Source organism: Poecilia mexicana, unplaced genomic scaffold (genome assembly GCF_051168715.1).
Source record: "Poecilia mexicana isolate PSO_F unplaced genomic scaffold, ASM5116871v1 scaffold_4, whole genome shotgun sequence".
Lineage (NCBI taxonomy): Eukaryota > Metazoa > Chordata > Actinopteri > Cyprinodontiformes > Poeciliidae > Poecilia > Poecilia mexicana.
The window spans coordinates 5,257,620-5,280,723 of NW_028263373.1; the positions used below are offsets into that span (position 1 = coordinate 5,257,620).

Below are 23,104 nucleotides of genomic sequence, written 5' to 3' on the forward strand. Positions count from 1 at the left end.
TCTAGTACACCTTATTCTAATAATTGCTTTACGTCAAGTGTTGCAGAAGACCGATAATCACTGATAATCTGCTGTGTTGTAGCAGGAAAACACTCAAAACAAATGAGGCATCAAGCTACAGTAACTTGTACTGTAATGTTTGTATGTTTCTGAGATTATAAAGTCAAACATTTGTGACACAAAGATACAGAAATCCTCAGAGATTGATGTGGTAAATTTAAGAGATGTGCATCTGAAATGCAGTTCCAGGATGTTTCCCTGTATCAGAACGTCATCTCCCTGATGCAGACTCGGTGCTTCGATGGAGCAGCTTGATCCTCACCGTCTCTTGGGTGCATCCTGGAAGTGTTTATGGTGAAAGCTTGAGGAAACTCGCCAAAATGTTTGACATAATTCATACAGGAAATTATATCCAATAATAAAGAAATGCTTGTGAACTTCTGACCCCAATTTTCTCTAAATGTTTTGACATTTAGCTGACAGAAAGGATATTGTTAATCCATACAGACTGAAAACAGAAACCTTTAGCCTGATTTAATATCAGACAGTGAGAAAATTAGGGTTGTATTTTTTGCACAGTGATCATCTTGTTTAGGCTCTTTTTTTTTTCTGTCATGATATGCAGAGAACACTGAAGACCCAGGTTGGAGATGAATGATGGCTTAATGATGAGTAAATAGCTCAAAGAGTCCAACGAGCAGGCAGCACAATGAACAGAAAGCTAGGCTACTGGTAGCAACTGAACATAATAAACAGACCACAACCAAGAGCTGACGCCATCACAGGACAGGTACGGTTCTACTGTGATGGCCAAAACCAGAAGACACAACAAACAAATAACTAGGACCCCGAGGCACAGGTGGCATTAAATAGACAGAGGGCAATCACTAAACGAGATACACCTGGGGACAATCAACATGGACACTTACTAGATAGAAACCAAAAATAAACACACAGAAAAACTCAAATCCTCACCTTTTCATGCAATAAATTTCCTTGATTCTGCATCAGCCTTGCTCTGACATTTGTGAGCTCTTTGGACAAAGGCTTTCACAAAAACTATTGTCCTGTGTATTTCTTGTAGTGGTTGACATGATTTACAGTAAAACACCGTTAATTTTTTTACATTTATGACGTATATTTTACTTTGTATTGTATGAATACCTCACTGTAGTGGATAAAATTTCAGGCTTATTCATGTTTTCACATGTTTAGTGAAGCAGCAATCTCTCTCTCTCTCACACTTTCTCTCTTGCTCTCTCTCTCTCTCTCCAGGGCAGTTCTCACCTTTGGCCCCGGTGGTCCAGGTTGTCCAGGTTTTCCATGAGGACCAGTTGGACCCTAGACCAAAATCGAAAGAAAAAAATATAACATATCAGGGTGAGAGAGAGTAAGATATAAAGCAGACACCAGGAAGGTTGTACAGAGTGCAGCTCAGTTGTTCTGTTTCATCGCCTTATGATTTCAGCCTCCGTCTGTTTGTAAATATTGGCTACATTTCTGTGTGTACACACATACACACTGCTATAACATGCTCAACTTTATTTTTGTTTTAAAATAATAGTTAAACTCTGTTTTACCACAACTGTTATCTCACACAGTAGAGTGAGGTTAACTCTCCTCCCAACATAAACAAGAACAGATTGCTCTTCATTGCTGTTCTTATATATTCCAACAGCTCTTGAAGGAAAACCACATTCTGATCTGTGCATGTCTATGTACAAGAGCACGTCCCAAAACACAAAGATTATCGAAACTAAATTATAAGAACTAGAACAAGAATTAAAATAGTTCTGCAGACCAATCCAGTAAATTTTAGACAATAACTTATACAATCCAGTTTTGACTAATTAAAGGTAAAGTATAACTTGTCTGCTCCTCATCGCAAAGGCCTACATCAAGTGGTATGCTGTGATTCATCAGCTCAAACCAGGATCATTTTTACAATCAGACATCAGAGAGTCAGCCACAACACACTTAATAGCTTTTCACTACAGAATGATGTCAAGCTACACTCTGGTTTTACTTTATGATGCAGCCTTTGGGGCTCAGGGCAGGCTTTATAGGAGCCAAGTTATTTATTCTTTTTAAGAAGTAGACATGCTTTCCTGTCTGTCAGCCTCTCTCCCTTCAAGCCTTTTATGCTTTTTAAACAGCATTACAGAGATGCTTATACAGTGCAGAGATTTACAGAAAATTCCTTCTGATAAATGATCCATGAAGAAGATACTATTTGATGAAGAGCAACAACCAGAAGTGATCTTTATTAATAGACATTTACGGTTCCACGTAACCTATCCATTCAACACACTGTGTTGTGTTTGCTTCCCAGAAGTTCCTCGGGGCTCACGGCGTTATTGCAGCATTGCATCATGACAGCCTTGGCAGATGCTTAAAGAGAAGTCTGAAGATCAGAGTGAAGATGTATGTAGTTTAAATGCAGCTGCTGGCTGCAGCTGGTACAGTGTAGTTGTTTTAATGTCGAAGCTCAGCAGTAGTTCAATGTTTCCTGAGTTATGTGAATTATTATTACGAAGCTTCCTAACTACAGTCAACAACAGAAGCATGTGTCGGCAACTCTATCTAATAAAAGTAGCTGCTGTTTTTTTCAGGTTAAGGCCAGTTTTACAAATAATATGTTAAACTCTTGAAATATAGTGCTACATGCTTTTGGATAGTAGGGTTTGAGCCTTATATATTGTTATTTGCTTCCATGTGTTTACATGTTTTCCTGTAAAATAAGCAGCTGGAAGAAACAGCCCCTCCTCACCAAATTAAAAAAAATTTAAAAAAAACACACACATGCATCTGCTCTGACTGATCTGATTGGTCAGCTCCAAATCAGCTCAGCAGACTGCTGCAATTCAAAATACCAGAAAAGTCTGCACTAAATCAGTGTGCAACCCTCAGGTCAGGAAAACTGCAACATTATCCTCAGAAAGAAATGCAATAATTCTGTTTACAGTAAAACATTTAAATTGCTCCACATTTAATCCAACACTTATGCTTTTTTGTAATGTATTGCTTTTGTGTTCATATAAACTACCTAGAGACAGAAATACAGAATCCACCTTTAAAATATTTGATTGCATAATGATGGAAAAAAAAATCTTGCATATCTGGATGCCAGTAAGCTTCACCCTGTGTGATGAATTACATCCACTTTACACATTGTTGGCACTTTGCCATCATGTATGCATGAGTGACTCACCCTTGAACCTCTCTTTCCCGGAGGACCAGGTAAACCAGGAGGACCAGGAGGACCCTAAACCCGGGAGACACAGGGATAGGGAAAGATCGAGACAGTTGGAAAGAAACATCAATAGAAAAAGGGAGTGAGCGGGAAAAGAAAGAAAGATGAGACGGTGTGTGTTAACGGCAAGCGATAACATGTAGTCCTGCAGCCCAGGACTCCTCTGTGATGAGCATGTTCCACACTTATGCAAGGATTCTTTGGCTCAAAAGAGACTTGATTTATTTTTAAACTGTAAGTAAGGTAGACAGTAATGAGAAAGTAAGATTAAAATAACTTTTTGTAAGCAGCACTTGTCTTGTTGACATGAAGCCCACCAGTTAAGTTCCTATAAACGCTACACTGAAAATGTTTAATAAAATAATGAGAATTATTACATTTTAAAGAATGAGACATATATAATTTGTTTTTATCTTAACATTTTAAACTTATTTCATTATGTATGTGTCTTTGTAACTACGACAACGGATTGTTACCTGCCAACAAAAGTTTAGTCAGTTCAGAACATTTGACGTCCTACGTGTTCATCACTGATTATAATTACCAAAAGATTTCACATTTAAACTTACAATAAATAAGTAAAAACAGGCTAAGAAAAAAAAAACATTTAAATTATTTTCTTCTATCCTTACAAAAGTACAAGATCTACAAAAGTATCATATACCTACGTACCCAACGCTGATGTCTGCATCCACATTTCTAAAAATGGATTTGTTCAAAAAAGTTCAGTGAATGTTAAGATGAACTTTTTGTCACCTTACAACTTTCACATCAGTGTATTTTATTTTGACTGTTTTTGACAGATCAAACACAAAGAAATTTAATTCATGTACAAAGAAAGTTGTTCTGTGAGAACCTCAGGAGTGACTGGGGTCGAGTTTAGCAGGACAACAACCGTTTAGTTGAAGACATGTTAAGATGTTAAAATGATCCAATCATAGCCCAGAACAAAATCCAACTGAGAATCTGTAAAATCTGAAGCTCACAGCAGCTCTCTGCTCAATTGGACAGAAGCTATTTTGCCTCAAAATATGGAATTATAATTAAGTGCTAAGAAGTTCAAAGCTGGTAGAAAAAGATCAGCTGAGAGTATTTCTGCAAAATAGTTTGCAGAAATACGTTTAGATTTTATTGTGTAACAAAAGGTGAAAACAATGCATCTTTTCATTCCACCTCACAATTATGTACTAACTTATGCTGGTCTATCCCATAAAATCCATGTTAAATACATTAATATTTGTGGTTAAAGCACAACAAAAGGTAAAAAAGGTTATCTTTACAAGGCGTGTACATGAAGTCATATTTATACTCTTCATGTTACTTTTGGTAGTTCAAAAGAATTTCCCCAGCTCCTTCCTGATGTAGACGTTTGGGACTTTGAACAACAAAAATGTTGTTGTTCTAATGTAGTACATCCACAATATAATGTAGAGAAAGAGAAAAAAGGGGAAAACAATGTGTCAATGATGTTCTATATGCTATACTTTCAACCTTAAATTGATATTAAAAGTTTTGCCCAAGCTAGTGAATCCAACAAGTTCCACTTGTGCATTCACAATATTAGTCAGAGTGGTGAATGATCACTAAGGGGACATCAGCAAAGAAACAGCTGTTTGTTCCTCCAAACTCCCACATACAGAGAAATGGAAACAGTGAATCTTCACCACGCCTACACAAGGCCAGAGAAACAGACACTCTCACATGGTCAAAACATAACTATTTGATTCTGTTTCATTTTGGATCTATTAAATCTTCAAATTTGTTGGACTTTCATTTCTAAGGAGAGATAACAAAAATACTATGGTACATGCAGATTTATGTTTTATTATTATTTACAGGTGTGGAAAGCAATAAATTCAATCTAGTTTCCTAAAGTCTATTAAGAGTTTTTCATTGATTATGACTAAGTAGTTGCTAGCTTCTCAGTGAGCTAGCAACTACTAAGACTCTTAACTGGGTCCAAATTGGACTTATGGACCCAAAGAAGTCTCAGAAACAAAATTCAAAATTTACATCAGAAATACTGTCAAATTCCATAAGTATAACATTTAAAAATTGCTACGAAAGTGCAAGTTACTAGAATTGAAAGTCTGAAAAAAATGACTGTGATCATTATGTGAAAGGAAATTGTATTAGATGGTCATTAATATCCCAGAAACCACAAGGTCAAATTCTTCCCACAGACTAAAAAGCTGTTGGAACAAGAAAAGGCGAGCCTCCAAGACAAAAAATCACTGCTGCAGAACTGAAAGCACATGTAGGAAACCGGTTTCTCTCTATTTAGTTTGCCTGAAATCCTGAGTCAGGACTAGTCAAAAAAAAAAATTTAAACAAACAAGACCAGTTACTAAATAATCATAGAAAACTACTATTTGCAGCTGTAAGACCACACCAAACACATCCCAAAATGATACTATAAAAGTCTTTAAAAAATAAAATAAAAATCAGAAATGTCTCAAAGATAAAATGACAGTAATCCTTATATTTTTACTATATGGGAAGGAGGAAGGAACTCTATTCTGTGAGGAGAAATCCTGAAATTTACAGATCTAAAACAGAACACAAGAGTTTGTCAGGACAACATAAACATTACGAGGAAAATATACAGGTCACAGGAAGAAGGCAATCTGTAACTATGTCTGCAAGATTCCTTGATTGAACTGGAATGTACTCAGATTAAATCGTCCAAATGTATCATTTATATGGGTACAAAATCAGTTAATCCGATCATGATGAGTGTTAACATGCACCAGGCTTTACTAAGAACAGAATCACTGACATGCACCGAGTTGTAAAACTTCCCTAAGAAAACACAGAGGAAGTAGTTGTAGTTCTGTCTGTGCTGAACATAAAAACAAACTGAGTAGTGTGTTCGTTCTGTGTCTTCTGAGTGCCCAGAATGGACCCACACCAGGTTCTAGTTACAGCTGAGACATTACTGCTCTCCATAATTAAGCTAAGCAGCACATGCTGTTGGTTTTCCTGTGTCACCTGACAGAGCGTGAGGAAATGAACATCCTTCAAAGTTCTGTCTTGCCTCCAAGTGTGGCTGCTGAACCTCTGTCCACCAAAGTCATGTGGTACATATCTGCAGTCAGGTCAGTTTGCCACAGTCAAAACACGTGTTTACATGCATGCTGCTCAAATGATCAATCAGCATAAACCACATCACTCGTTTGGATTACAGATCATTCCAATCAAGCTGATTAGATTCCAACTGTGGCGTCTACAAGACATAGGCGTATTCTGATTGGCCCTTTATTCAGATCACTTATGTCCATTTAAATATTTCTTCTGTGCTTTAGAAGGAACGCTAAAAGACCAGAACACAATTATAAGTAGCAGGTGTTTACTGCTATATGGAGGTTCAAAATAGTTAAGAATTCTGACTTTTGAACTCTATGTTTTGGTTTGTTTTTGTTCCTTACAGCTTTAAAACAATTAATTAAATCAGAATTTTCCAAACCTGTCATAAGGAGTCTTAATTTTAATAAGTATAAATGCTTCTACTTCAGCACACTTTCAAGCTGATCATGCAGAGGAAACCGCTGACCTTCAGCTAACACAACATTCAAAACATGCCTGCAGCTAAACTGTCTGAGTAGCTAAGACATACAAGATACAATTAAAGGAAAATCATACAAGAACTGGGGTCAATATCACTTAAATCCTCTAAGGAACATTTCAGGTAACATTGATTTAAACTATGCTTCTCAATAGAGCTGCATTTAAGTTTCGTGCATTCAAATCAGTATAATAATTTGAATGCATGAATGCAGGATGGACTCTGCCCTTAATGCCCATACTTGATGCAGAATATATATTTAGTCACTGAGATGCTAAATTACATAAGAGTGTAATGATATAAAAGCAAAGTGTTGGCAAAGCGTCAGAAAAATGTGAGTATGTTACATTTAAAACTGCTATCGCAATTTTCAGAAACGGTACCACACAACATAATATTGTCCTCCTACTGTGCAGCCATACTTTCAAATAATACGTCTGGTCACCTGAAGGGACAAAGGCCTTCATTTTTGAAGACATGTTTGCAGTTTAAAGACACTAAAGTGAAACTGTTTGACAATGATGACCCTCATTACATTTGGAAAAGAGAGGGTTGCTGGTAAACCTTCATCCAAATGATGAAGCATGGAGGTGGCAGGATCATGTTGTGGGGCTTCTTTGCTGTTATGCTGGTACACTTCATAAAATAGACACCATCATGATAAAAGACCATTTCTTGGAAATACTGAAACAATATCAAACGACATCAACCAGGAAGTTAAAGCATGGGCTCAAATGGGTCCTCCAAATGGACAATAACTCTAAAAATATGAACAAAGTGGCTACAGTCCCTGACATCAATCCTTTAGAGACAGCAAGGAACAAATGTGTGCATCTTTTTATTTGGATGTATGTAAAAATACATTTCTGGCTTCAACTGTAGCTCTACCTTTAGTAACATATGGAACAAAGGGTGTGCTTGAGATAAAAACGAGGACCAGAGTGCTCTTCCACGGGCAACACAATTATGCTAAATTGGCTTTGATACCTATAGTCCCATCGTCAAGCAAAACGCCTGCTAAAGACTGAAGGAGTGGCAAAGAGGCAAATTAAGTTGAGTCTTGGCCAGGGGTCTGAAACTCCAGACATCAGCGTTGATGTACTCCAGCTGTTAGATTCATATCTGCTTAAATACACCTGTCTCAAATAACTACAATAACATTAGCAAGACCCAAGATCAAACATGTTGTGCTTGGGATTCATCTAAAAGTTGAGGGACTGGTCTTTGGGAAGTGGAATTTGAGACTTCAGAAAAGATCTAATTTTATACCACTCAAATCACAGGGGTAATCCAATTTAATAGAGATTATGGTGCCTTCTGGAACGTTTATTTCCTCTGGAGAGACAACTTTAAACGAGTCCTCAAGGTTCCCCCGGGGCTAAGATCAACTCCAGAAAAACTGATTTGAGAACATTATTAAACTACCCAGTCAGTAGCATAATAATCCTCTACAAAGAGCAAATCTTTTCTGCCAGAGCTGTCAGTTCATCCTACAACTACATAACAAGCCATTGTATTTTTGTGAGATTTATTCTAATGTTAGTCATAAATATCAGTACGGTTAGGTGGTGATCACATCAAATCATAGTTGCAAATCCTAAGTGCTATTACACATGAAAAATGACAACTGCTTTGAGTTTCCTCACATTTTAAGAACTGCACTATGATAGTTAAAAATCTTTAATGTATCCTTTTATTTATTTTAGAAAGTCGTATTACAATAAGAATTTGATGGTCTTAAACCAATTTAGGTTTCCTTGCATTTTGTGCTCAATGAAGAGGTAAAACCAAACTCTACAAAATCCCAAAAGTTATAAATCACACATTCATTCACTTACCGGAGGACCTGGCTCTCCTTTGGGACCATTTAAACCATCTTCATACTCATAAAAGATGTTTGGTTCCTCATATCCATAATCATATCCTCCATAGTCTGTGTCTTCATAGCTGCCATGGTGTTCTGCAGTGTCCACCTGGTTTTCCCTGTACAAAGTAGTGCCATTGGCTTTCAAATGAGACTCCAGAGCTTGATGAGTCTGTTGATGCCTGAGGCCAGAGTCCCTGAAGGGGTTCCTGAGTCCTTCTTTCCCCCGACTTCGCCGGACTGGAAAAGCAACAGTTGGAGAAGCTTCAAAAACACGTAGATCTTCTGAAATGCTCTCTTCCTCTGTACTGTTCTCCGAATGATCCAATTCTACCCTGGGTTGACTCTGTTTAGCCAACTCGCTTTCTGAAGTGGTGATCCATCTACTGTGAGCAATGTCCGATGTTTGCCCGCTCAGAGTTGTATGTGTGGGGCTGTTGGGCTCAAGCAAAATCGGGGTTGAGAAGGTTGACGGTTTCAGTGTGAAAATGTGGCTTTGTTCCCGTGGATGTAGTTGTGTCACTGGGCTCAGAGTTGAAGACTGTGTGTCAACTTGACTACTTGCTAACAGTTTGTCAGCTGTTGTAAATTTATTAGAAGCGTGGTGTGTAGCTGCTATTCCAAAAGTGGACATTGTCGAAGGGTAAGAAGGATGGTCATTAGCCTCAAAATCCAAACTAGAATGTGACAAAGGTGATCGATAAGTGTCGGCCAGCCGGCATTGTTTTTTAAGGTATTTGCAGTAGTGTGCAGCAGCTTGAGCTGAGGGATAAATATCTAGCTGGCAGACTTGACCAAGAAACTGAGCTGCCTTTGAGTTCATCCTACCCAAAGTAAAGAGATTGCCAGGTTCTCCCAATCTCTGTGACCTCCCCAAGGTCTGCTCTCGCTGCTGCACCGCTCCACAGTCCTCGTAGAAGGACACTGAATGCGCTCGAACACCAATAGCAAAAGCATGCTGCTGTCCGTCCTGCCAGTTGTGGGTGAAGTAGCTGGAGGACTTCTCTGCAGTGTGGACTACTACCTTTTGTGGCAGCAGCTGAACGCCAAAACGCAGTCTGTCCCTGCCATCTTTAACACTAAAAACAAAAGCATTGTTGGCTCGCCAGGAGCTCAGGCTAATCACTAAAGAAAACTCAACTCCAAACTCTGAATGGAACAGACTGCTTGCTGGGATCTCATAGAGGGAATTTGCGTCGAAAGTCACCCCATAGCCAGGAACTGGGATATTCGACGGCAGAGGGACATCGGTGTGAGTGGTGTGAGGCGAGTCTGTCCTCTGGTAGGGATCGTCTGTTCTGCTTTGATTCGTAAGGCCCAGTTGATGGAGAATATCCACTCCTGTTGGGAAGAAAAGAAATTGGTAAGATTTATTTGACCAGACTCTGCTTAAAGCTTTCATAATTAATAATTCCTCAGCAGATGATTTTATTTTTTTTCCATGAGACTCCATGCAAATTAAAGAAGAAAATAATAAAGGAAGTCTTTGCAGCCTCTAATTGAAGTGCCAGACATGCTGTGTTCTGAAGATCTTTGCAGAATAAACTTCATTAGGTGACACTGTCTGTGTTTTGTAATCCATCCTGTTTGTGGTACTTTTTTTTAAAATTATTTTTATTTAAGGTGCATTTTTAATAACGGTACTGTGTGGAAACAATGTTGTGGCGGTATCCCAAGATTTTATAAAGACATGTTTATGCAACTGCTAATACTTAGTATTCCTAATTTCAAAAGTTAATTCAAAGGAAAAGAATCAGAGCCAACTCTAATAACACTAAATACCTCAAATAATAAAAATCAAAGGACCATGATGGGAATTTCTTCCTCCATTTCCTGTCACATTACTTTCAATCACCAAATCTTTTAATAAACATGTCTATGAAAGTAGTTGGACACATCTGACTGGAAATGTTCCCAAATCATGGACAGTGCAATTACAATAAAGTACAGTCATTATGGCAATTCAAACCTGAAGTTACAATAAGTATGTTACTAAGCAACTGATTTTGACTGCAACATTAGCTTTTATAACCAGAATGGAAAACAAGGATGAGTTTCTGAACAATAATGATGTAAAAACAACATTTAGCAGATGTTTATTCTATTTTATTTTTTTCTAATTACTCTGGAATAAATTCAAAATTGTTCTCAATTATCTCAATTTTTTACATTCTTTTTGCATTAGTTGGAATAATCGTTGTTTTTGTTTTAAATAAATTAGTGAGATCTTAAGCAATTGTATTGGTTTTATAAATACTAAATACTGGTTCTTGCCAAACATTGGCAACAAGTCTTGTTCATTCTGTTACCATTTAAAGACATTGGCCAATATTATTTTTACACAGTGCTAACAGGTGATTCAGGATCTAAGATTATGTATCTGGATGCTGATCAACCACAGTGCTGTTAATACAGCGTCTCACAGACACTCGTGATCCCATTTCTGCTTTTCCTCAACAGGATGAACGCAGCTGCAGTCCAGATGAATGGCAAGACTTTGGAATGCATGAGACAGCACAAGGATTCAAAGAACCAGCCTTTAAAGTTTATTAAAACAATCTGTAATCAGATATGTATAAGAAAAACTACTTGTTTATTCTTTTTCTACTTCAAATGTAGGGAGAATTTATGCTAAATATGTCAAAGGTGAGACACAGTTTGGCAAAAGCCCCAAAAAGCAAAACGAAATGACAGGTTTGCTGTTCAGTTTTGGCACCGAGAAAAGAACAATACACGGATCTCACACTGGAACCACGATGCACCATAATTCAAGTTAAACTAAACATTGCCTCAGAAATAAATATAATAAATTCCAATGTTAAGTCTAAAGAGCCAATATGAGCAACAACAGATGCACCAAGTGTAAGGTGTAACTGATGGATCGTTGGAGTCTCTGTATGCTGGTCAGGTGTGTTTGACACAGAAACTCAGCGTGAGGGAATGAGAATACAGAGAACATTTTAGTCCCATGATGCCTTTAGGTATTTATGTTTTTGCTGGATTACGGCCTGTAGTAGTTTGTCGTAGTTTTCAGGATATCTCCTGAAGAATCCCAGCCCATACTTCTTTGGCAAAATCTCCAATTTCCTTCACATTTGACGGCTTTCTGGCCTGGCCTTTCGCTTTTAGTTCCCACAGATTTTTTAGTTGGATTCAAGTCAGAACTTTGTGCAAGGCAGTCAATGACATAAACTTCTGATGGAAGTTCTTCATTAAGTTTAATAATAATATAGTAATGGTTATTTTGGAAGACAACATGGAGAAGGATGTTATGTGCCATTAGATAGCATACTTCACCCGGCTTGAAGTTTTCCCTCTTCAGAAGTGGAGTTTTTCTTGGTCTGCTGCCTCGCTTATTCCTGGGCAGAGCTGTGATTGTCACCCTGAACACTGCAATTCCTCACTTCATTAGTGTCTTGGCAGCTACTCTGTGGTTTTCATAGACCTCTGCCACAAGTTTGCTTCCTGGTGCCTTTAAAATCTTCTACTTCCTAGCCTTGCAAGGTTTGTTCTACATGACAGCTCTCTTTGGATATCTTTATTACAGTTTGTAACAAATAAGACTGCTCGTTTTCGGTGTGATATGACTATGATATAACTGTAACCTGTTAACCTAGAAGTAGAGGAATCGTGCGTTTTTACCATGAATGCAACAACTCATTACATAACTTCAAGTCAGATTCAATCTTCCAATCAACTTCAAGCATTTCCACCACCATGTTTCATCATGGCAATGGTGTATTCATTTTATCCCTGGTCTTCGTGATGCTGCTTTTAAAAGAACAGTTTCTAACAAACCTCTGAGAACTTCCAGAACTGTATATACGGTGCAGAAATGCACAGATAATGACTAAGTGCCTTCTGAAGGGTTTTGGTTATATAATATTTTATTTCGAAGTATCAGGAAACGTTCAAGGGCTGCCCCTACTTTTGAAGGAACTGTGTTTGTCCTCTGTGTTTGATAAGGGCAGAAAATAACTCAGTTTGAGCTGCAGTGCTTCAGCAGTAGGGGAAGACACAAAACAGAGAAAGTACAATAAACAGAAGAGAGACACAGGGAACAATGTTTCACATGGGAAAATGTCCCACAGCACAGACAGAGAAGTTTGTCACACCACAAATCAGGTCTTATTTTTAAACCTTTATTTAACCAGGTGAGATATTAACACATTCTTATCCTGTTGGCAACTTCAGACAAGATCCCAATTAACCTGTCTCAGATTTCAAGACTGCCTCTTCTCTGTGTGCATTCCTCCACCCTGCATTATGATGGATTGATTTTTCCTGGCGTGGGATCATCTGATTTACAGTAGATATGTGGAAAATTGACAATGCAAGATGGAAAACTCTGAACCCTTGAGGCATTCTAGTAAGTCAGTGAGAGGAGCAGTAAAGACTGAACACAAATGGAAAGATTTGACAAGCTGAGACTTCTCTTACATCCAACTTATCATTTTACTTATACAATTACCAAATCCAGTTACTAAAATTAATGAATAAAATGCAAATTTTTTTGTAAATCTAAATCCCCTCTCCTTTCAGTGAACAATCATTTCAATAAAATCTCATGAAAATAGGATAATTTTTGAGATAGTTTTGCTATGTCTGAAGAAAATTAACAATAATAGTCATTATATGGGTGGAGAAAAATCACTAACCAAAAGCACAAGCAAGTTAGTTATGTTTGCCATAAATACCGGTAATAAAAATGACAGGAAGTGGTCCTGTGGATTTTTATTTTCTTTAATGTAACTCCCTAAATACCACATTTGTAACTGTATAATAAGCTCTGGGCCTGAGGTGTTTTACCTGGAGCAGAGTAGTTGTCTTCTGCAGAGGGTACTGCTGAGCATACTGACAGGAGCAGGAGAAACTTCCACCTACAAGAGCAAATAATAAGATGCAACTATTATAGACTAGCATGATAAAAAAAAATTACATGTTCTATATATATATATGCAAAAATGCACCAGTTATTGAATAAAACTCCAAATATTGGAAGATTTTATATAAGGATCGTTGTATAACTCTGGACCTTCTGTAAATCGACTGAAGCAAAGAAGAAAACCAGATTTGTTTTCTTGGGCCACAAGAAAACAAATCTGGTCTAAGAAAATTCCTGTTGTCAAATGTGCACTAATAAATGCACTCTTTGGTGCAGATGCTGATACTGAGAGAAGAAAGCTACAAGTTAGCTAGTATCACAATAAAGAGGTGTTTAATATGAAGCCGCTATTATTTCAAAAGCAATAATGAAAAGCCATAATTTCTATGACAGACTTCTATGTCTTGAAGTCTGTCATTCATTCAGTTTGCAAGAAAGAATGACACTTACAGCAATTAATAGAAAATGTAGATAGCAAACAACAAAGCTGTTTTTTTAAATCTCAGGATAATCTGCAATTAATGGCAGCCACTTCCACTTACATATTAAATAAAGTTTCATTCTGAGATATTCAATTTTGCTCATTTTGCAGTTCTTGTAGACTTTTATTGTAAGTAAAGAAAGCATTAAATACGTCATGCTGTTGACATATTTAATTTCCAATTTTTAACAGACCAGTCATTTCCGTTTAAAATGTTTTCCTTACATAACTTTGTTTTATGATCACGGTACGCAAATTAAACATCTCTTAATGTGAAACCATAGTCTAAATAAGAAAGTGTTCAGATTTTTAAAAAGTATTAGACGCTGGCAAATTAAAAAGTTAAGTTTAGATGAAAAAGTAACAAAAAAAACTGGCAAATGCTAAAGAAAATAGATGGCACGCATGCCTTGAAACTTAAAATCAACAATAAAAGAAATCAAAACCCAATTGTATTGGAAGCAGGCGATACGGGAATGTTTTTTAGTGCTGATCAAACAGGACTTATAAAAGCATTTCTTACAGAAACTAACATGTCTGACACAATTAGAGAACAGAGCTGGTTGTCAAGTAAAACTGAGAACTTCAGTACAAAGTAGCATAATGTGACATCACTGCACTCTCGCTCTTCATTTTTATTATCTCCATATTATTGACAAAAACTACATCCCAGAATCCATAGTTGTATGCAAAAGAAATGAAAGATTGACCAAAAGTGACAAAAAGTAACTTGCATTTCTTAAAAAGTAACCCATCTTCTCTGTAGGCATTTAAATTTGACATGTTTATGTTAGAATATGCAGCTGGGAGCCATACAGCGAACATCACTGCCTCATGTTTTATTGTTTCCAGGCTAAAATGGTCTCTTCCTACAAAGTTCTTATTGTTTATTGCACACTTAGAGCTTTTAATTGAAAAAAAGACATCAAAGAGAAAAAAAACAGAACTAAAAATTAATAGGACAAATGTTTAACTGGCCCTTAAAATTAAGGTTGTAAAAAACACTTTGCTTTTTAAACTTTAAGATGCCTTTCAGGGGAGCACAAGACTTTCTGTTTCTGTTAAGCTACACTGCCTTTTACTGTCTACATGAAGACACTCATCTGAACACTAAATACCTCGGGGAAAGCATCTGTACTGACACAGAAATGTAATTAATCCTTTAGTATGAATAATGCATGAGTCTATTTGTTAGTGAGACAGCTGTGGTGAAAGGAACCGTGGAGAATGTGTGAAGATTTTAAAAGATAAACGAGCTTTAATTCCAACAGAGATGTGACTTGTTGAAAACAAAACCTATTCCCTGCAGGTTGTTACCCAGAAGAAAAGGATACACAACGAGTAAAAGCAACTCATTTTGAGCGTGGTAGATTTTTGCTTTCAGGGTCAGTAATCCTGCTTCCACATTCAAACTAAATCAATAAAATAAATCTGGGATGGTTGAGACAAGAACTGGTTCTGTTTAAAAGAACTCAAGAACTGGTTTGGATAGCCATTTTCCTCAACTGTATGCAGAATATCAGAGCTGCTATAGATGAAAGAGAATAGCCACAGGGGAGTAAACATCCACCCTGAAAGACAAACAAATTAAAAGATATATTATATATTTATGAGAAAAAACTTAGATAGTCTCTGATGTCAAAAAGTTGTACATCTCCAAGAAAATGTTTTTTTCCAGGCGTGGACTTACTATATTTACAGCAGGCATTGTCAAGTCAGAAATCTCTGAGAAAAAAAAAATCTGAAATTTTCTGGGACTACAAAGTCTGACATTTGTGACATAAAAATATCAAATAGAATGAAAATTGCCTTTTAATATGCTTTTTAACAAGCCTGCTGTTGAGCATTTACTAGCTGACCGTCAACACAACTGGGCAAAAATTCAAGACCTACATCCGTATTTCAAAATAAGAGTAAAAATGATCAAGAAAAAAAAGGGAAAAACTCCAGTAGCATTTCAGAAAACATGAAACAATAAAAAATATTTTTACATAATACTCTACATCATGGGTCCCCAAATGCATCTCTGCTCAAACACACCTGGATCAGACAAACTGCTCATCACCAGCATATCGCAGCGCTGAATGAATGCTGGTGAGAGAATTCAGACATTTTTAGAACAAAGATGCATCTGGACTTGGGGACTCCTTCCTCACACTGTGTCAAATGCAAACCACCAAAAACACTTTAAAATATATTCTTCACATTGCAACCAGATCAATCATGTCTCCAGCAACAGCTGCTTTCACAAGTTAAAGTAGTTATAATAACTAGTCATAATTTTCCAGCTGACAGTGTGACGGATGTTTGCAGGACATGAAGAGACAGTAGTCTCGCTGTTTTAAAATGTGTCTCTGCACGACTGAAGGGAACTTTGTCAACCAAGACTTTTTGTTACTCTGTAAATCACAGGAGATTGTTATCCACAAAACAGCATGACCTTCTACAGGCATCTCCCTTTCAAAGTGACGAGCAAAAAACCGCTTCCAGTGTCCTGTCAAGACAGACAGACACCATTGTTTGTTTTTTCAGCTCTATGTGGCTCTGTGGACTGGAGGGAAAAGAAAAAATACAAGCAAAGTCAGAAAATAACAAGGAAAAAAGAGAAGAAGACAACAGGAAATCTAGTGGAACAACACAGAGACTGGCTTCAAGTCAAGAAGTGGGAAGCTGTACTGTCACCTGTTCCCCATTCAGAGAGGTCGTGTGACATTCCACAGTCGGGAACGGAGAGCCAGAAAATGCAATGAAGAAAACCGAACTTGGGGCGGATGATTACAATAATTCATCTGTTGAAGTGATGGGATCAACTTTTAAAGGGACAAAAGTAGCTGCTTCCAGTTAAACTTTGGCAAAAGAAGAGAAATGCTAAATATAAGATTTACCATTACATTTGAGATGTATGGGGCATCTGATAGTGATTCAGATTCTCTTAGTATTATCTCTTACACAAGCTCCATTTTGTGGATTTTAAATCACTACATCAAACAGCTTGGGTCATTGTTTCAGCACAAGTACAGGAACACATGCAGACAAGGTGTTGGACATCCTCCATAACCGTCGCCAGGACATGACAAAGCAGTTTTTTTGTCTTATGTGCCTAGAATCCTTGTTCCTGTTCTTACTTTGCATAGAAAGTAATTCCTGGCAGTACAGTGAAGAATGCTACCCAGCGCCTTGCAGTTAATGGAGCTGGCTGCTGAACGCAGCACAAAGCTCCCCAAACAGAGCTCTGTTGACTGAGGGAAATACCAATATGTGGGGAGTGGGTGTCATGTCAAGACTATAAATAATCACAACTTTAAACTCCCATTCCAGCAGTGACAGACCTCGACTGTCCCCATTTCAGAATTAGCTTGGATCTCTAACAATGATTCATTCAGGAGAGAAACGGGCCAAGCTCCAGGTTCATTAATTTACTTGCATTAATCAGAGATTTCAGTCAGGATGCCAACTTCAGAGCCTGTTAGTGATTTGGCAGGTTGCCTATCAAATGAATCTGCTAATGAGAAACAAAGTATGTGAAGCTGTTGATTTACCCCAAGCAGCTTTAAGACATTAAAGTCATTAAGTAGTAATTGATCCCGTTGTATTATTCTACTAATTGGGGGTTTTGGACACAAGATGAACTTCTGCTTGTTCTTACTCAGTACCTGAATATCATGATGCTTGATTGACCAAAATTCAACCCACTTTGCTGTGTGGCATTTTTATTTATTTATTTATTTTAGCAAAAATCATCCCAGCAGCTGAGGCGATCCACATCGTTACAGTCATTATGTGATTAAGGTTTATGAAGCTTCGCCTTAGACCCAGTGTAAAAGCTCTGCCTCTGGTTTATGAACTTGACAACAGAAGGAAAAAACAGTAACTCAGACATACAGTTGGTAGCTTATGATTCTGACTCTGACATAAATTAGAAGAAAAACATTTAAGTTTATGATGCCTTCAAACTATTTTGATAAACTCAGATTACGGCATCATGGATTTGTCGGGCATGGATTAGTTCATTTAATTAACTGACATTTAAACTAAAACATTTCCAGTTGACTGTAGGTGCTGCTGGCAATTATGTGCAAGTATTAACACCAGACATCATACTGTTCAGGAAGGAGACAGGGAATGTCTCTTACCTGAACCTGTTTAGGTACAAAACATGCATTTTGATTGAAAGCAAAAGATCTTGTAGAGATGTCAGCTGAAGATGGTAAGAGAGCGAAATAAGTCCCTGGCTGACATGAGCTGAAATCACAACCAGAGAAAAAGACGCCAATATTCTGACGCAACATAAAAAAGTCAGATTACAATTTAGAAATCTACTCAGGAGAATATAGCCTAATTTCTGGAGACATGTGATCTAATGAGACTATAAATAAAGTGTTTGGTTGTAATGACCATGAGTCATTTCACGTAATGAGTGAAAAGAAAGGGAAAGCTTTGCAGCATGAGAACACCATCTCAAGTGTGAGTTACAGCACTTCCAGCAGCATGATGTGAGGGTTTTTTGCAACAGGATGGACCGGTGCACTTCACATAATAGATCACATGATGAGAAAAGAACATAATGTGGAAATAATAAAGCATTATATTAAGCTATCAGCCAGGATGTTGAACAATGGATGCAAATGGATCTTCTAAATGGATAATGACTTTAATCACAGCATCACAGTAGTTACAACAAAATGGCTAAAAGACAACAATGTCAATGTTTTGTAGTGGTCACAATAAAACCATCTCAGATTTTATTTAGTAGCTGTCAAAGAGGTGAAGCTCCACCGTTATCCTGTCTCAACAGAGTTTTGGATTGACTTTGCCGTCTTTCCAATGATTTCAGATGTTTCAGATTCACATAATAACTTGCCTACTTGCTTTTGCTTTTAACATTTTTTATGAATTTGCAGGTCTACAAACCTGACTCAATTACTTTCAAGAGGAATGGGACAAAATTACAACAAATTAATGAGAAGCTTGTGGATGGGTAACCAAAGGACTTAACTAAAGCCGGACAATTTCAGCACAATTTTACCAAACAGGAAAATTAACGTAGATGTTATTGAGTCATATTAAAATCTTAAAATAGACAAATGACTATTCTGGTCATGTGTCTTTTTATACAGAGTATGTAAAAATCTGGTGTCAACTATGGTGCTGTGACAGAGATTGAGTCATGAATTGTGATTATTAAATCTAAGTTAGCATCTTGACATTTTCAGAGAATTCAGTAGTGAATACAAAACGCATTCAATTTGAAAATGAACACTGAACTAGTAAAAGTTTTTGAACAGGTCAAACAGGAACTGGTTTTATCTTTAAAACCGGTAAGTTTCTCCGTTTTGATGCTAACTCAACAGGAAGTCCATTTACGTCTCATGCTAACGAGGTGTTTGCTGCTGCATGTTTTGCTAACTTTCCAAGAGATGAAGAACTAACTGATCTGCAGCCAGCATCTCTTTCCTGCTGCCTGCGTTTCAGCTTCAGTATCTGTCTTCTTATCTGAGCGACTTCATTATGAAAGAACTAAATGAGCTTTTCCAAATGACAGCCAGCAAAAATTTTAATATTTGCAACATGTCAAGGCTGCAGGGCATGAAAAATGAAGGACTTTTAATTCAAAAAGATGCTGAATAAATGCAAATATTAGAGTGATTTTCAAGAGCTAGCATGTAATTTCCTTTCAGCTGAAGTCAAAAGGTCAGCACTGGCCACAGCAAAGATTGACTTAGTCCACAAGAAAGTAAGCAGACAAAGAGCTGTGAGTAAACTACCACTCTTTATTGGTTTGCCTTCTTTCCAGTTCCAGATGTTAGGACGGCGGAAAAAGATTAACTCACACACACACTAATCTGTGCAATAAAAGGTGGAAAAACTTTCAGAGTACCACACACAATACTTCCCAAAAATCACAACCGTTAATGACTATTTGTTTTCCAAATCAGCAGTGACTTAACAAGTCCACTACATCTTGTTTCCAGTATTTGCATTAAATAATACGGCAGGATTATTGGTGGTTACATAATGTACAAAAAAATCACGTTACTGTTTGACTTTCCAGGAAAGTTTGACTTTCCAGGAAAGTCAAACAGTAAATGTGTCAGAGTCACCAAATGAGCACCAATGTAATGAAAAACTTCCTCTTAAGTATTATGTAATATGTCACCTGATTTTCAATCCAGCACTAATTTTCATTCCTACAAATGGTACTTCTGGGATCAGACCTGGATTTTACAAATAGAAAACCCTGCAACGACCTTCCAGAATCAGACTAAAAATAGAAAAGATTATATTAGTTATGATACAACTGTTGTTACACTTTACAACAGCTTCATAGGCTTGTTGTGGGAAGTTGGGTGAAGTGACAGTCACGGTTCTCAGTGGAAAGGTTTTCAAAACCTCTGAATTCTTCAGTCTGTGAGATTTGTGACATTATAACAACTGTATTTTATTGAGACAAGCCAGAATGAATAAAAATCAAAAGAGTGCGATATGCATTTGAACTTAACCTCCTATACTCTGTTGCTTTTAAAAACAATAAATCACCAAGACACACTCATTCACCTCACCTGACAAACCAGTCATTCACTCCACAAATCCGGTGTTTATGACTGCATGAAAAATGTAAATTTAGCTTTGAAGAAAATCCATAAGGAGACCCATTTATGGCTTACGACAAACCATGCAGGGGACACAGCAAATATGCGGAAGAATGTGATCTGATTAGATCAAACTTGAACCATGTTACCAACATGTGGCGCACGAGTTGTGGTGGAAAACTACACACTTGACAACCAATCCCCACAATGAAACACGAGGGTGGTGGCAGCATGCTGTGGGAACAACTTTTCTCTAGTTGGAAGAGGGCAGTTGGTCAAAGGTTATGAGACGACTGATGGAGCCAAATGCAGGACAATCATGGAAGAAAACCAGTTAGGGGTTAAAACTGGAGCAGAGCTTCATTTGCTAGCAAAGCACAACAAAAACTCTGGCAATATTTGGAAATTTCCATTGACTTTTTAAATGTGTATTGCAAAAAACATTTAATATCTATAATGTTCCTTCCACTTCATACTTTGGTGCTAATTGATTTTGGCCAATCATGTAAAATGTCACTAAAATATATTGAAGTTTCTGGTTGTAACATACAAAACAAGGTGTTCAAAAGTCATTAATTGTTTTGAAAAGCACATTATATGTCCCACAGACATATAAAGACTCAATTTACTTATAAGCAAGTGTTTCCCTAAGTGATGAGCAAACACTTGCTCATCACTTAGGGAAGGCTGTATATTGTTAAAATGTTGCCAGTAGTAGTGGAGGAGCAATGCCTCCAACAGAGGGGGGTTTCAGGAGCCACACAGTCAGTCCCAGTCAGATCAGGTTGCTCATTTTTACTCTTAATTATTAAGAAAAAACTTGGGTGTCTCGGAGCGGAACAGAGGCCTTTTTGATCTCATCTTCCTTTTTCAGATGTTATCTGGAAGAGATTTCCAAGACAGTTTGGACTAACTTCAAATAAAGGACATTAAATTTGCTGCTTAATGCCCGTTTTGCTCCAACACAGTCCTGATATTCTAGAGTGGCAGCTGCATGTAACAGGACAACAAAACCTTACATGCGAAACACACTTCCATGAGGAATTTTAGTTGTTAGGCTGCCAAAATGAAACTCTTTCGACCTCAAACACTCACCACCCAAATGATTTATCCCCATGCTAGAAATATTTTTAATTCCTCCCAAGGCGTGCTCATTCATCTTTCTGCTCCAGCCTCTGCGTTTAATTCCAACTTTACACAACTCCACAGTTTCTCACAGATTATGCAGGTCCTGGATTTCTGTAGTCAAGTATGAAATATTATGTGACAAAAAGGTTTCCAAATCGTTTAAAGTTCAAATGCAATTACAACAGAAATGCAGTTATCAGCTCCAAATGGGGATGGCAATGTAGTTACAGAAAAAAAAAATCATAAATTAATTTTAAAAATAAAGTAAGATGAGAATGGCACCTTTTTTACAGATCAGTGTTCTTTAATCAGAAACCTGGACCTGCTGCAGTAAAATGTGCAAACAGGCAGGGAAATGCATTGCTGTACTTTGAAACTTACGTTGCAGCCGCGGAAACGTGTCCACTCCTTGTCCGTTGGGCTCCTAAATGCATTTGTATGCATTTGTCCAGGAAGCAGAGATCTGGGCGAAAATAGAATCACACTCAATGGGATGCCTGCACATGGGCTGACCCTTCGGAAACGCTCAAAGGGAAGCGTTTAAATGGACGGAGAAGCCCTCAGAAATTCTTCATCGCACCGCACTCCTGAGGTGAGATGTCTCCCCCTTTTCAAAAAGTCCAAAAACAACCTAGTGCGCTCTGCGGCGCGCAGGAGGATAATCTGGCTGTTGCTATCCAAAGTGAAGACGCGCAACAACAGCAAACTTGGGGGAGGATAAAAAACGGAAGCGGCTTTGACAGCAAGTAGATCTGTGGCTGGATCGACGCGGTTGCTCTGACGGATGCAGATAATGTCTTCGGTTTGGTCTATCACCACAACATGAGACGGACTTGTGTGCGTCTTCTCCTCCAGGCGCTGGTTCCAGCTATGTGCCTCGACTTGCAGCGATGCGAGTGCACCCGCATTCACCCCATCACAACTCTAAACCAGCTGGTGGTGTTGGGTTTCATCAGACTTCTCCGTGACATCACGCGTAGAGTTTTGGCTTGTGCTCTTTGGATGTCTGATGTCTTCATTAATCTACTGTAACATTAAAACGCGGTTAGTGCGCTTCCGCTGTTTGTGCAAATTGCAAAGAGTAGAGTCAACTTTCAGGGAACACTCGTGTCTGACTCACGCAGACAATAAATGAGGATCTTTATTAACAACCCCTGATAATGTAATAAGCAATCTAACACTTTGTAGGGAGGACTGGGGATGATTCAACATCTAACTGTAACGTTTGAAGATGAAGTTCTTTAATATGCTACATGCACACATTTGTCTAGCACAAATGGTGCTGATTGAAAACCCTGTCAGTTTTTGAGTTAGTGTCAAAAGACATAAATGTTCTTT

At 37.7% G+C, this 23,104-nt stretch overlaps 1 protein-coding gene across 1 annotated transcript in view; it reads right to left on the reverse strand.

Annotated features, from left to right (window-relative positions):
• Nucleotides 1-22,736, reverse strand: part of col24a1 (collagen type XXIV alpha 1) — an 85,519-nt gene extending 62,783 nt beyond the window's left edge. The window contains exons 1-5 of the mRNA XM_088004846.1: nt 22,148-22,736; nt 13,492-13,562; nt 8,657-10,023; nt 3,212-3,265; nt 1,288-1,341 (exon numbers count right to left, since the gene is read on the reverse strand). Coding sequence (XP_087860972.1) covers nt 1,288-1,341; nt 3,212-3,265; nt 8,657-10,023; nt 13,492-13,562; nt 22,148-22,200 — 1,599 coding nt within the window. The 5' untranslated portion in view covers nt 22,201-22,736. The remainder of the gene's footprint in view (nt 1-1,287; nt 1,342-3,211; nt 3,266-8,656; nt 10,024-13,491; nt 13,563-22,147) is intronic.
• Nucleotides 22,737-23,104: the final 368 nt, after the last annotated feature.